This window comes from Lactuca sativa, chromosome 1 (assembly GCF_002870075.4).
Source record: "Lactuca sativa cultivar Salinas chromosome 1, Lsat_Salinas_v11, whole genome shotgun sequence".
NCBI lineage: Eukaryota > Viridiplantae > Streptophyta > Magnoliopsida > Asterales > Asteraceae > Lactuca > Lactuca sativa.
In genome coordinates, this window is record NC_056623.2 from 44,875,336 (window position 1) to 44,888,815 (window position 13,480).

General features: G+C 35.4%; 1 protein-coding gene across 1 annotated transcript; it reads left to right on the forward strand.

Annotated features, from left to right (window-relative positions):
• Positions 1–10,335: 10,335 nt before the first annotated feature.
• LOC111899135 (protein phosphatase 2C 7) lies at positions 10,336–13,208 on the forward strand. Its single transcript, XM_042900466.2, has 6 exons — positions 10,336–10,532; positions 10,646–10,797; positions 11,150–11,768; positions 11,848–12,183; positions 12,258–12,363; positions 12,744–13,208. The coding sequence occupies exons 3-6, from the start codon at positions 11,178–11,180 to the stop codon at positions 13,085–13,087; spliced, it is 1,377 nt and encodes a 458-aa protein (XP_042756400.1). The 5' UTR covers positions 10,336–10,532; positions 10,646–10,797; positions 11,150–11,177; the 3' UTR covers positions 13,088–13,208.
• Positions 13,209–13,480: the final 272 nt, after the last annotated feature.

The window sequence follows — 13,480 nt, forward strand, 5'->3', positions numbered from 1 at the left end:
CTCAACCCAACCAACCATAACATGTCGACATACACATAATTAATAAACATATAACCAAGCATCAGACAAACAGACAGATTTACAAATCACTACCACATTGTAACGACGTGAAAATTTAAAACAATTTTCATTTTTAAAATGCATACTCTTCATAACATATCTTATAAAAATCTCTTTTATTTAATTACAAATAACAAATCCATTATTAATCTAGGATCCTCTTAACTCTTTCTTTGGTGTGTACAATCAAGTCGGTGTCGTCCCACGGTCCAGACAAGAAAACCTGAAACACATAACACATAACACGGTAAACACGAAACTTAGTGAGTTCCCCAAAATACCACATACAATACATATTAGCCACTCGAGGCTACAACTCTGTTTGCCCCTCTGGTCAATGTGTCTCAGTGGGACCCTCCAGTCTCATAACTCTGTGGACCCTCTGGTCCTAACTATGTGGACCTTCCGGTCCTAACTCTATAAACTCTGTAACATACATAGCATAAATCACATAGAAATAATGCAGTGTATCACATCATATAAATGGCATACAAAATACTCTGTCACATAACTCTAATTACCACTCTAGGTAAAGTATAGTGAGAAGACTCACCTCGGGTGAAGAACAACTCCTATAAACACTGCTGTTACGCACCGGCCTTTAACCCTGTGCCAAACCCACAATTACCTCAATTAAGAGATAAGTCCAACCTCTCACTTATTGGGTCCAAAGATAGACCACCTACCAACCCATTAATGCCCTAAGCCCATTGGGCCCACCAAGGCCCAATAATAAATGGGCCCTTACACGGCCCAAAACCCAAACCAAGAGGAAAGCCCAACCCAGGGCCCAAAGCACATACATATGATTCTCTGATCCAAGGCTCTATTGCGTGAAGCCTGAACCCCAGGCCCAACACATCACTTAGCCCAAAAGCCCACAGAGAGGTTACGCGGGGCGTACCTCCTTTGGTACGCTCAGCGTACTCAAGCATGCACAAATCTGATCGGGGACCTCAACCCAGTACGTGAGGCGTACTAGGATTACGCTGGGCGCACTCTCAGTTTTGCTTAAATCAACTTCTGGGTCTTAACCCGTTAAGACCTTAACTCATCTCTTGGATCTGGACTTCCTAACATCTCCTACTCCATAAAGTTATCGACTTTAAGCCTTTGCATGGCTGAAGAAGTCACAAGCACACAAAACACTTATTCTCTTTACCCATTAAGCTCTTATCTCATGCATAACTTGGTTCCAACACCCGAGGTCCCATTTTTATGACATTACACCACTAATAAGCTGAAAAGGGGAGGGTCTTAGTCTCTGGAGTTCAGGATCTCATCAAGTCTCCACCTTTTTAGGACAAAACCCTAAAATACCCCATTAACATACTTAAAACAAAAGAGAGGTAAATTTTGAAGCTTTATACCTCAAAAGAAGCTCCCATCTCAGATATGTTCGGTTCTAGAAGCTTGGACTCCAACTCCTTCTTCTTCAAGGCTTCCACTTCTCCTCAAGAGCACACAAAACTCTCAAAAGCTCGTAAATACACACACAAGCTCCAAGAATGAAGGACTAGGGTTTTGGAGGGTTTGTTCTCTGAGAAAGGTGGCCACGAATGAGGCCATCTCATTCTTTATATAGGGTCACTTAAAAGATTAGGGTTTTCCTTTTGTGCCTAGTACGCCAGCATACCATCTGGTACGCCCTGCGTACTAGGTGGCTCTTGCTTAAGGAACACGCACAATTGTACACTAAGCGTACGCATGCGTACGCCCAACATACTTCGCTGCCACACTTCTCCACTTAGGGACTCATCTTGCCAAATCTTCAAACTTCCATAGCTTATTTGATATAACTCCGATTCCAAAGATCCTCATACCTACAGGAAGGTGATGAGATGCCTTACGATTCCAGCAACTCGCCACAACCCGATACTTCCTCATGCCCGACTCGTGGCCCACGAACCCTAATCATGGACAATTCGAATCAGGATGTTACACACATGCTAATATCCTATCTACTAGGATACAGATATAACAGATCACCATAGCATAGCTACATCTTATCTACCAGGATACGGATATAACAAATCACAACAACATAGCAACATCCTATCTACTAGGATACAGATCTAACAGATCACAACAACATAGCAACATTCTATCTACCAGGATACAAATCTAACAGATCACAACAGCATAACAACATCCTATCTACCAAGATACATATCTAACAAATCACAACAATATAGCAACATCCTATCTACCATGATAACAATCCAAAGGGTCGGCCTTGGTGCCTTCGACCCGTAAGTATAGTGAGGAAAACTCACCTTGCACTGCCAAATCTCACAAAAAGAATCTCTGGCCGCTGCCTCGCTATAATCCTCGTGCTACAAATCACCAAAATAATCATCCATCAATAATCGGATCTGGTCCACACTAATTGCCCAAACTAGGGTAAAGGACCTTTTTACCCTTTACTCAACATGACCCAAACCTAGGCCCAAACCAACAATCCAAAGGCCTAAAAATCCAAAATAAACATCCAAGGCCCATACATGGCCCAATTTTCTAAATTGGGCCCAAACCCCTACATGGGCCTTACCCTAAGGCCCAAAAAATTTCTACTCCAAACTCTTGCATTCAGGAGGCCCAACAAGTCCCCAAGCCACTAAGCCCAATGAATAGCCCAAATCTGAGGCCCAAACATGCAAAGTCCACCAGACTGATTACGGGGCATACTCAGCACGTATGCGCATCATACTCGCTTGAGGGATTGTACGCTAAGCGTACCTGCTTGTACGCCCATCGTACTCACCCATTCAGCCCAAAACTTGCTTTCAACACTTAATCCCTTAAGACATAGGTCCAAACCATAAATCTGACTTCCTTGAGCTGGATTATCACGTAAAGTTGCTAACTTTCCGTTCATGCATGGCTAAATGAAGCTCTTAAGCTTAAAAAGGACTTAACAAGTGACTTAATGCATGCATGTGACCAAAAATCCCATAAAGCTTGCACCTTTATGCTCAAGAAGTCCACCACAAGCTAGATCTAGAAGAACAAGCCCTTAAAACGTCTTAACTCTTCAATCAATCCAAAATAGGACCAAAAGCATAACAAAACAAACTATGAGGATATCTAAACATTCACAAGACAAGGTATGAACTTGATACCTCAAAGAGATTGCAACAAGTGAGATGATTTTGAATCTATGACCTTCCTTCCAAGCAAAGCACCTTCAATCTTCAAAGCTTCATTCACAATGAGCAAAACAACCACTAAAATCCTCTCAAGGGCTCAAGAACACCACCAAGAAAGCTTAAGTGATGATTTAGGGTTTTAGGAGGTTTAGGGGTTGGTAAAGAGGTCGGCCCTAGGGTCTTAAGGTGTTTATATAGGGTACAACACACTTAAATTAGGGTTTCTTTAACTCCTCGTACGCCCAACGTACGAGACCGAAGCATCGCGATCAAACTGCTGACTGCACTCAGTGTACGCCAAGGTACGCCTTGCATAAGGGTCCTCGCACGAGTACACCCCGCGTACTAGGGTTTTTCCCCAAAACCCTAAATTCTTCCGAAGGCCATAACTTCATTATAAATTTGATTTCGACAATCCTTACATCTATGAAAAGGTAACGAGAAGCTCTACGCTTTTATCATCTCATAATCGCCTTAAAATTTCCCGAATAAAAATCCAATTTCCATCAAAGTCCGAGCTGAAACTTTACCAAAATAACCCTTGGCTCCAAAACACAAACCAAACCCCCGAATCATCTAAATATACATCACCCACATCTAAAAAGGTCCAAATCTCATTTCCTCAACGGTCCTAAGCCTGATAATTCCTGATCTTTGGTCACCACCTCGAAATAGGAAACGCTTCAGAACAAGGTGTTACACATGGTGCGAATTGAACATTGTTGGGATTGACTCTCTAGATCAACTCATTTCTATCTCACATTGTCACCTACAATCCCCATTACAAAAGAAAATCACACATGCTATTGTTTTGTTTGCACTATGGTTTATTTGGAGGGCAAGAAACGATCTTATTTTCAATAAGATTGAAACGTCTCTGGATAGAGTGGTTGAGGAAATTAAAACAAATATGTTCACATGGATAAATAATAGAGGTAGGTAGATATCTTTAAAATGAGAAAGTCGGTGTATCTTTCGTTACGCGGTTCACTGATAATATGGGGGGTCCAGGTAGGGAGATCTTGGTGATATTTGGTGTCATGTTTCACTGCAACAGGTGTGGGTTTAGTGTGTGTTATCATTTCAGTGGGTAGACATATTGTAGGTAGAGCTAAAGTTAAGCATTTTTCTGTGTGTGTTCTTCGTGTTTTATAGGGGTGATCAAAATGGGGATGGGAGTATAAAACTTGTTGTGGTGTGTGCTTTTCTTTTTGTTAACCTTGTTCATTTTACAGGTTTATGTTGTACTTCTCAAGATTATGGTCCTTTACAACTCTCATCATCAGACTAGATAGATAATGTTATACGCCTACCTGAAAATCACAATTCAATTTTGGGACCTACATTTTCTGCATAACTACACTTTAAGGATCTACATCACCCCTCACTTGTTATGTAAAGGAACTGTTAGTGATTTTATCACCAAATATATTTTAGTGTAATGAACTTAACAAGTGTTTCAAGAATAATGTTTTAGTTATAATACAAGTTAGGAGGTGTGAGAGTGCACACTTGTATTTACTAAAACATTGTTAATACCGAACACTAATCTACTGTGTCAATGACTATTCTGTCATTCTTGAAAGATGTAAATTTAAGGACTAATCTGTCTTTTTTGAAAGATACAAACCGTTTTCAGTTATCCGTTGATTGGATAAATCAAAGAAAACGACGCCAATTGAAACACAGAAAACCGGGAAACCCTTTTTTCTTCATCTTCTTCTAAAATTGATTCTGATTTTGTGCCTAAAATCAGAATTGTTACATCAGGAATTATCCTAAGTTTGGATTTCGTGATACCCAAGGCATATAGGGTCGAAATATCAAACAATGAAAGTGATTACATGATTCCTGTTTTGTTATCCAGATTTCCATAACCCTATTTCGACTTTCCTAACAGGAACTTAGAAGAATAATATGGGGGTATTGCATAAATGCAACCAGAAGGACGATTTTACCCTCCATTGATCTCGAAGAATGCTGGTCATTTTGTCTACGGATCACTAATGGTTTCGACGTTAGATCCTCCCATATATGTCATTCGAATGCAAGCCTACTTCATCACGTTGTTCTTAGGATGAGGCTGGAGTTATTGCCCCACTCAAATTTTACTGGAAGCCTCATCCAACTACAAGCTTCCCCATATCTATTATTGTCTACAAGTGATGCACTCCTTGTTTGAACATATGGTGTTTTCCTATATATGTTTGTTTCCTTTAAAATTGTTGTTTTTTGTTTTCTCTTTTATGTGCTCTTTGTGGCTCAACTTCCTGCTGATCACTTTTTAATAAAATTTGCGTTTCAAAAAAAATTCAAAATTTTGTTAGATCACTTTATGCGATTTCATACTCTTTTACATATAAATCCATGTGAAGTACCATCAACTATAAGTCGGTAATCAATAGCTAAAAAGGAAATCCAACTTTAAGTGTTCTAGTAATTAGTTAAGAGCTATAATTATAAAAAATAAATATTTGTTTATAAAAACGTTAGTATAAATGAAGTTTTATGACAAATACTTATTAAACATATTAAATTTCCACTTAAAAAGTTGTTCATCTACATAAATACAATTATCGTTGAATAGTTTATAACAGTTTTTGGTAGACGTGAGTTACCATCTCAACCACTGACACGTGGTTAGTCTTCATCCGTAAATATTTAAATATTTAATTAAGATAACTCAAATCTTGTTTCCTATGCATTAATTTATTGTTTATTTGTGACATCTACAAGATAATATAAACGTATAGGCTACATTTTATAGACTTGTGAGTCATGATATCATATTCTATTTGTTTAAGTTTTAATTCATGAATTTATATGAATTCCTTTTTGGTCAAAGAGATTCATGAATCACGTTTACAAATAAATGTATTAATTTGCCGTTCCAAAAAAGATGTGTAATTGATTTAAATATATCCTTTTCTTTTAGTTCATAACAGAATTGCTAATTATAGGTGCAAATGACAAATTACTATGAAACGATTTTAACTTGATTCTAAGAAAAGAAATTTTAAAATCAATATCTAAATTTATACGGAATGAACTTAGATGAAAAAAATATTACGAACAAATTTGTAACAAAAAGCTCACAAAAAGTATCTTTGCTTTTAAGGGGATGACCTGAATCTTTAGTTCTTGAACAAGTTTTATTATCTACTTAAAAGTAACTAAAACAATAACCTAGTCTCCCATTTATAATAATAGGAATTCTATTTGTGAAAAAATCAATTAACTTATATGAACTGAAAATGCTAAAATGCAATATTAAGCCAAATAATTCCCCCTTTCAGCCGTCTATTGTTTTTAGACCAAATGACTTCTAGCCTAGCGGTATTAGGTGATATTTTTTTTCTTTGAGGTTGAGGTTTAAGTCTCCTTGAGGATATAGGTGGAATTAAGTGTTAGTTTAGATGTAGATTATATATTTATATTTGTCGGTTCAAAAAAAAAATCTATGGTTTTTAGATTTTCAAGGCAGCTTGATATACATTGTTATCACTCAAATATATTAGTAAACTTAGGCTATGTTTGGTGTACTAGTTGAAAAGCTAGCTGCTGGCTGAAAAGCTAGCTGATAGCTGAAAAACTAGCTGTTAAATAAAAAACTAGCTGATAAAAAATAACGTTTGGTAAAACTAGCTGAAAAGCTAGCTGAAATATATTAAATTACATAAAAGGACATGTAAGAGAATGTGTTTCTATAATTAATTAAGGGGTGTATTTGGAAATTTTTAAAAAAGCTCCTAAAAAGCTAGTCTAAGTAGCTTTTCAGAAAGCTAGCTTATAAGCTACTTTTTGGCTTACCAAACACGACAACATAAAAAAGCTCGAAAAATAAGCTAGCTTATCAGCTAGCTGTGGCGCGCCAAACACAACCTTAGCGGGTTGGAGATTCTGATTAAACACTAACCAAAAAATGCACAATAACTTGTTCTTATTCCTCGCTAGCCTCACATCTCATATAGAGACCCTCGAACTTGCTTACGTATTCTTCAAGCGATAGACTACGTTGTAGCCACTAATGATAATCTAGAAAACTTTCTTAAGACTTAAAATTGGCAGGTAAAAACTTACCTTGTAGAATTTGTAGCATTGTTTACCAAGTCTTATTAATTGCTTCTTCAAGTGGTCCCACCACATGGACAAATAGTCGTAGAGTTTGATGGCCACAACCTTGATTTTGAGGTTGTCACTTGTCAGGAACATTGTATACATTAAAGACATGTTCAACGGTGGTAATCCACTCAAGAAAATAACATGAGTTTGTTTTTCTTTTGAATTCCAAAATATCCAAGCAAAAACCAAACTTTATAGTGGATCTTCATGATTGTGATGGTCGATATGGTAGTGACATTGACGGACGTTGAGTTCACCGCCCTTATCAAGATCAATGTGAAGCATGAGCTAGCCCTTAGATTTATTTCTTCTACTCTGATACCTAATGATATGGAATGAAACTAACCAGAACAAATTTAATACACACAACTCACAAGAATGGTCGTTTTACCAAGGATAAAAAAACTAATCTCTAATTCTTCAAAAGTATGTTTAATCAACTCAAAAGTGATCAAACAATAATCTGTTCTATTTACAATAATAGGAATCCTATATGTAAAAGGAAACAATTAACTTATTTACATAATTGAAAAACCCTAAAACATAGCTAAAACCATCCACAAACGAATTTGACCCCTTTAAATGTGTTCCGGAAACTCAACCTCCAATAAAGCTTTGGACGCAAAAGAAGAGAGGATGTTGGTTGTATGGGTCGACTTTTTCGAGGCGAGTTCCTATATATTTCTACAAGGAAATAAATCAAAAGACTACCGAACAAAATACCAAATCTACACGAAATGAGGAATACGAGTAAAGGAGTAATGATAATTGGTGATGTGTTTAACAACTTGAAATACTAATGGGAAAGTGGCCAAACGATGCTTCCATTTTCAACAAGTCGTTGTAAATAATCCGAAAAGAACACAAGAAAGCTATTTAACATAGCGAGTTTTTGAATGTTGTAAAAGATTGCCAAAATGATGTGACATAAGAACATCCGAAAAACACATGTATGGTTTTGAAATGTCAAAAAGATTCAACTCTGATCACATTGCGTCAGATACTCGTGTCAGGATGAACCTCGACGATGATGATATCATTGAGATTCCACCACCTTCTCGTTCAATAGGAAGGGACAAAGCCAAACGCAAGGGCAAAGGTAAAAGTGTCAACTTTGGATGAGCTAGAAGAAGAAAGGTTAAATGCAAATTTGAGCAAATACTTAGAGTTCACTCAACAGAATGAGCATAAGAAAGAAAAAGTTTATGAGAAGCTTTTAGTGCAAGACTTGAGTATCTTCACATGGGAAGAACGCGAATTGATTTTGACGGTAAAAACCGAAATATATATATATATATATATATATATATATATATATATATATATATATATATATATATATATATATATATATATATATATATATATATATATATATATATATACACACACAATGTTGTAAAACTCGCTGAGTTGGCCGATTACTCCTCCGAGTACTCGCTACTCGCCCCCTTACCGAGGCGAGTTACAGAATCCCAAGTACTCCCCAATCGGCCCTTACTGAACTGAGCAGTGTCGTCAAACCCGGTCAACGCGGTGATTAATATATATATAATATACTTAACGATTTATTATTTAACACACACGATTATTACTACATATATCTTAAATTTTTCAATAATTATTCACGAAGTGAGACCATTATGAGTTTTTCAGTTTTTGTGTATTCTTATGTATATAATTTTGTTATATATTTCAATCAAATTAAGATTTTAACTTATGATTTTGACATATATCAGTTCACTAAAAATATATCTACATGAATTATCAAATCCGAGTACTCCCCGAGTACTCCCAAGTACTCCTGAGTACTCGCTACTCGGTAGTCGACCGAGTAGGTACCGAGTAACGAGTTCTACAACCATGTATATATAGGGCTAGGTTATTTTGTTTCTTACATTTATTGTGTGCTAGAATGCACCAATAAAAATTTAGTAAATTAAATAATTATTTAATTAAATAAATATATAGATATTAAATGATTTTCATAATTATATGTATATTAATGATATTCATAATTATAATTCTCTTTTTATGGAATCTAATTAAATCCGTCATTAATGTCAGCAATAACATTATTTCAGAATGAATTCACATATAGGTTTTTATATATGAGTTCATATTTTGTTTTCGGACTCACTCACTTAAAATACAATAAAGTTGAATGTAATATGAAGAACGATAGTGTATTCAACTAAAATACACTCTCATTCTGCTGGAATATACTCTGATTCTTCTATATATGAATTTATTCTAAAAGAATATTATTGTTGGCGTTAATGACGAATTTAATTGGTTCAATAAAAATAAGTTATAAGTATGGATAACATTTAATATAGATATAATTAGAATGAATTCACATATAGGTTTTTATACTCTCATTCTCTCTTTCTCTCTCTCTCTCTCTCTCTCTATATATATATATATATATATATATATATATATATGTTTATTAGTTTTAATTTAATGTTAATGTAATTTTATTCTAAATTAATGAAATGTTCTGTATTATATAAATTAAATTGTTTAGATAAAATAGAAAAATAAATGTAACCATTTCTTGGATATGTGGCAGAACAGAAGAAAAAAAAAAAAACTCCTAATTTTAGAAACTATAAATATTTTCGGGTTCCATTTTCCTTGTATGAAGTACCAGTGAGTGAAGTCCTGATATATGTCGTTGATGTATGAATACGTGTATATTTGTTGTAGTCTTAAGTCTTAATACAAGATTCAGACTAATATGTAGCATTCGATTTTTTGTTTCAAATGAGGAAATCGAACCAAATGAAATCCAAACCAGAGATATTTGTCGATCTAATGACCTTAAATTAAAATCAGGGTCAATTCACGATTTAAATTACAAAAATCTTTTAAGCAAAAGACATAAACCAAACCCATAAACACCGTGTATCCTGCTTCTGATGTTTATTTGAAAATGGAAAAAAGAATACCATCAATGACAAAGAAAGGCACTGATTGAAATTAGATAAATACGTATGTACGTGTCATCAAAGCAGTTAAAGCTTTCCCAAGAAACTCTCTTTCTTTCTCTTTCTCTCTCTCTCTCTCTTTCTCTCTTGTTAGTTTGTCAAGAAATAAAGAAAAAGAAAGAAGAAATCTTGAAAGAAACAGGCATTAACTAGCAAAAACAGGACGATCAGCCATTTGGGGTTTCCATTATTACACTTTTCTTCATTGGTAAGCACTTTCCAACTTGTGTCAATCATAAATTTTCAGTTTAAATGAAAATTTAAGACTCGACGTTTGGAAATTTCACCTAACAATTTATGGAAAACCCCATTTGTTTATAGCTTCTATACAGATTGATTCGATATTAGCAACGGATTAATGCGAAGAAGACGACCTATTTTTTCTTGATTCTTGAAAGGCTGACAATGACAATGGTTGCCTACTTGCCTCAGATCCCTGGAGCCCAGATTTCACGTGTTCCAAGATTGAAAAGGTGGAAACTTTTTTACGTTTTTTCGTGATTTATTCACCCTTTTTGATTTTCATGAATCCCCTTTTGCATTTACGGTTTAGATTGATGGATAAGGGTTGTTCTTGACGTTTAATTGTTAAAGGGTTTCGCTGTTTTTTTTGTGTGTTTTACAAGAATCTTGTAATCTGATATAGATTCTAAAGAAAAAATTTCCATATTCTGTGATCGTAAGATCCATTCTTGCTCAACCCCACCTCGATTTTACTCCATGATCTTATTTTATACGTTGACTTCCAATTCAAGATAGAAAAAGATCATAATGGTTGTAGTAGCTAACGAAATTAGGGTTTTGAAAATTGGAAAAAAACTCAAGTCGGTGAAGATTTAGATAAAAGGATTCAATGGAAGAAATGTCTCCCCCTACCTCGATTACATTCAACTTAACAAATCCCATTTCCGAAAACACCCTCGCAAATCATGCGGATTTCACTCGGGTCAAACTACTTACTGGAACAGCAAGCTTGTTATCCAAGAATTGTGATATCGCAAATCAAGAAACAGATGCTGATGAAATCATGTCAATTGACGATTCCATTGATGCAAATTCAGCAAGTTTACCGATTCCGATTGCTGTTGCAATCGAGGGAATGGAAAATGATCAAGTAGTAGCGAAAGTAATTAGCTTAGGAAAAGAAACAATAGAAATTGAGAATGAAACTACTCTAACCCCATCTCTAATGGCGCTTGTTGAAAAGAATCAAAGTAAAGGAATCAAAAGTGTTTTTGAATTGGAATACATTCCACTGTGGGGTCTCCATTCCGTTTGTGGTAAAAGACCGGAAATGGAAGATTCCGTTGCGGTTGTTCCTCGTTTCATGGAAGTTCCCATCAAGATGTTTGTCGGGGACCATGTAATTGATGGCATGAGTTCAAATTTGACCGATTTGACCTCCCATTTCTTCGGGGTATACGATGGGCATGGGGGCTCTCAGGTAATTTATATCTTTGCCCATTTCCAATACTTATAAACACCATAACGTAGAGATGAAAGTATATTGCTATTTATTGCAGGTTGCTGATTATTGTCATGACCGTATACATCTTGCTTTAGAGGAGGAACTAAAACTTGTTGCACAAGAAACCTTCAACGACACGTTACAGGTTCAGTGGGAGAAAGTGTTTACAAATTGTTTCCAAAAGGTTGATGATGAAGTTGGCGGGAGAGTTAGCCGCAAAACCCCGGAATCGGAATCACTAATTCCAGAACCAGTGGCACCGGAAACCGTTGGTTCAACTGCTGTGGTTGCAGTAATTTGTTCTTCACATATTATAATTGCAAACTGTGGTGATTCAAGAGCCGTTCTTTATCGTGGGAAAGAAGCCATTGCTTTATCAAATGATCATAAAGTGAGTTATTTTTTACCTTATTTAATGCTGAAAAAACCAGTTTGTGAAAAAATAACGCTTTTTTTTTTAATTAGCCAAATCGGGAAGATGAATATGCAAGAATTGAGGCGGCTGGTGGGAAAGTCATACAATGGAATGGGCATCGTGTTTTTGGTGTTCTTGCAATGTCGCGATCTATTGGTATGTTTATTTTCAAAGATTGAGCATATAGTTTATAACTTTTAAATTGCATTAGTAGGAAAAAAATATATATGTATTATGATTTGAATAATAGTTCATGTAATCGTTTTTGATATATGAAATGTTATGAACTTTAAAGAGGCTAAATGCAACAAACTTTTTATTTATTTATTTGTGTATTATAAAGCATCCTACTTTTATTTCTTCCTGTCACAACATATATTTTGAAAAATCTTCCCAATCATAGCATTATATTTTCAATCGCATTGCTATGGTTTGGTAGATTTTTCTAATTAAATTGTGATTTCTATCATTTAATCTTTAACAAAATAGAAAAAAGTAATAGTTGTTATTAAGTTTTTATACTACTTGTTTTTCAGGTGATGGGTATTTGAAACCATGGATAATACCCGAACCAGAAGTCACATTTACAGCACGTGCTAGAGAAGATGAGTGCCTTGTTTTAGCTAGTGATGGTTTATGGGATGTGATGTCTAATGAAGAAGTATGTGAAATTGCTAGAAAACGCATTCTTATTTGGCATAAAAAGAATGGTGGGACCACAACTGATAGGGGAACGTGTACGGGTGTGGGACCCGATCCTGCAGCACAAGCAGCAGCCGATTATCTAGTAATGCTTGCTCTCCAAAAAGGAACCAAAGATAACATATCTGTCATTGTTGTAGACTTGAAAACTCAAAGAAAGTTCAAGACTAAATCTTAAGTGTTTCACTTGTCTGGTTTATTGACCCTAGAATGTATTATTACAACGATTCTTAAACAATAGAATCAGATTATTATTTTAAGAGTAATTTACAGAAATGGTCCCTGTGTTTGTTACATAATTTCGCTCCCCCATTCCAACTTTTTTGTTCTCTCATTATCTTTGCCCTATGGTTTTGTCGAATTTTACCGTTGAAACCCATGTAAAATGACCATATTACTCCTCTTTTAACATGTCATTGTTTTGTTTACACTGGTGGGCCCTCCCTCAGGAAAATTTATTCAAATTGAAGTGTGTTTTCTAATAGAAGGAATCAAGAACTCTGTTGAGCTATTTTTTAATTGGTTCTAATAGAAAGAAATCAAGAACATTGTTAAACTATGTTTTGATTGG

What these genes read in the sequence shown, in the direction of transcription:
- LOC111899135 (XM_042900466.2), top strand. Translation starts at nt 11,178, where the DNA reads ATGGAAGAAATGTCTCCCCCTACCTCGATTACATTCAACTTAACAAAT. An exon ending in CTTTATCAAATGATCATAAA is followed by an intron (nt 12,184 to 12,257) that starts GTGAGTTATTTT and finishes TTTTTTAATTAG; the next exon opens with CCAAATCGGGAAGATGAATA. An exon ending in TGCAATGTCGCGATCTATTG is followed by an intron (nt 12,364 to 12,743) that starts GTATGTTTATTT and finishes CTTGTTTTTCAG; the next exon opens with GTGATGGGTATTTGAAACCA.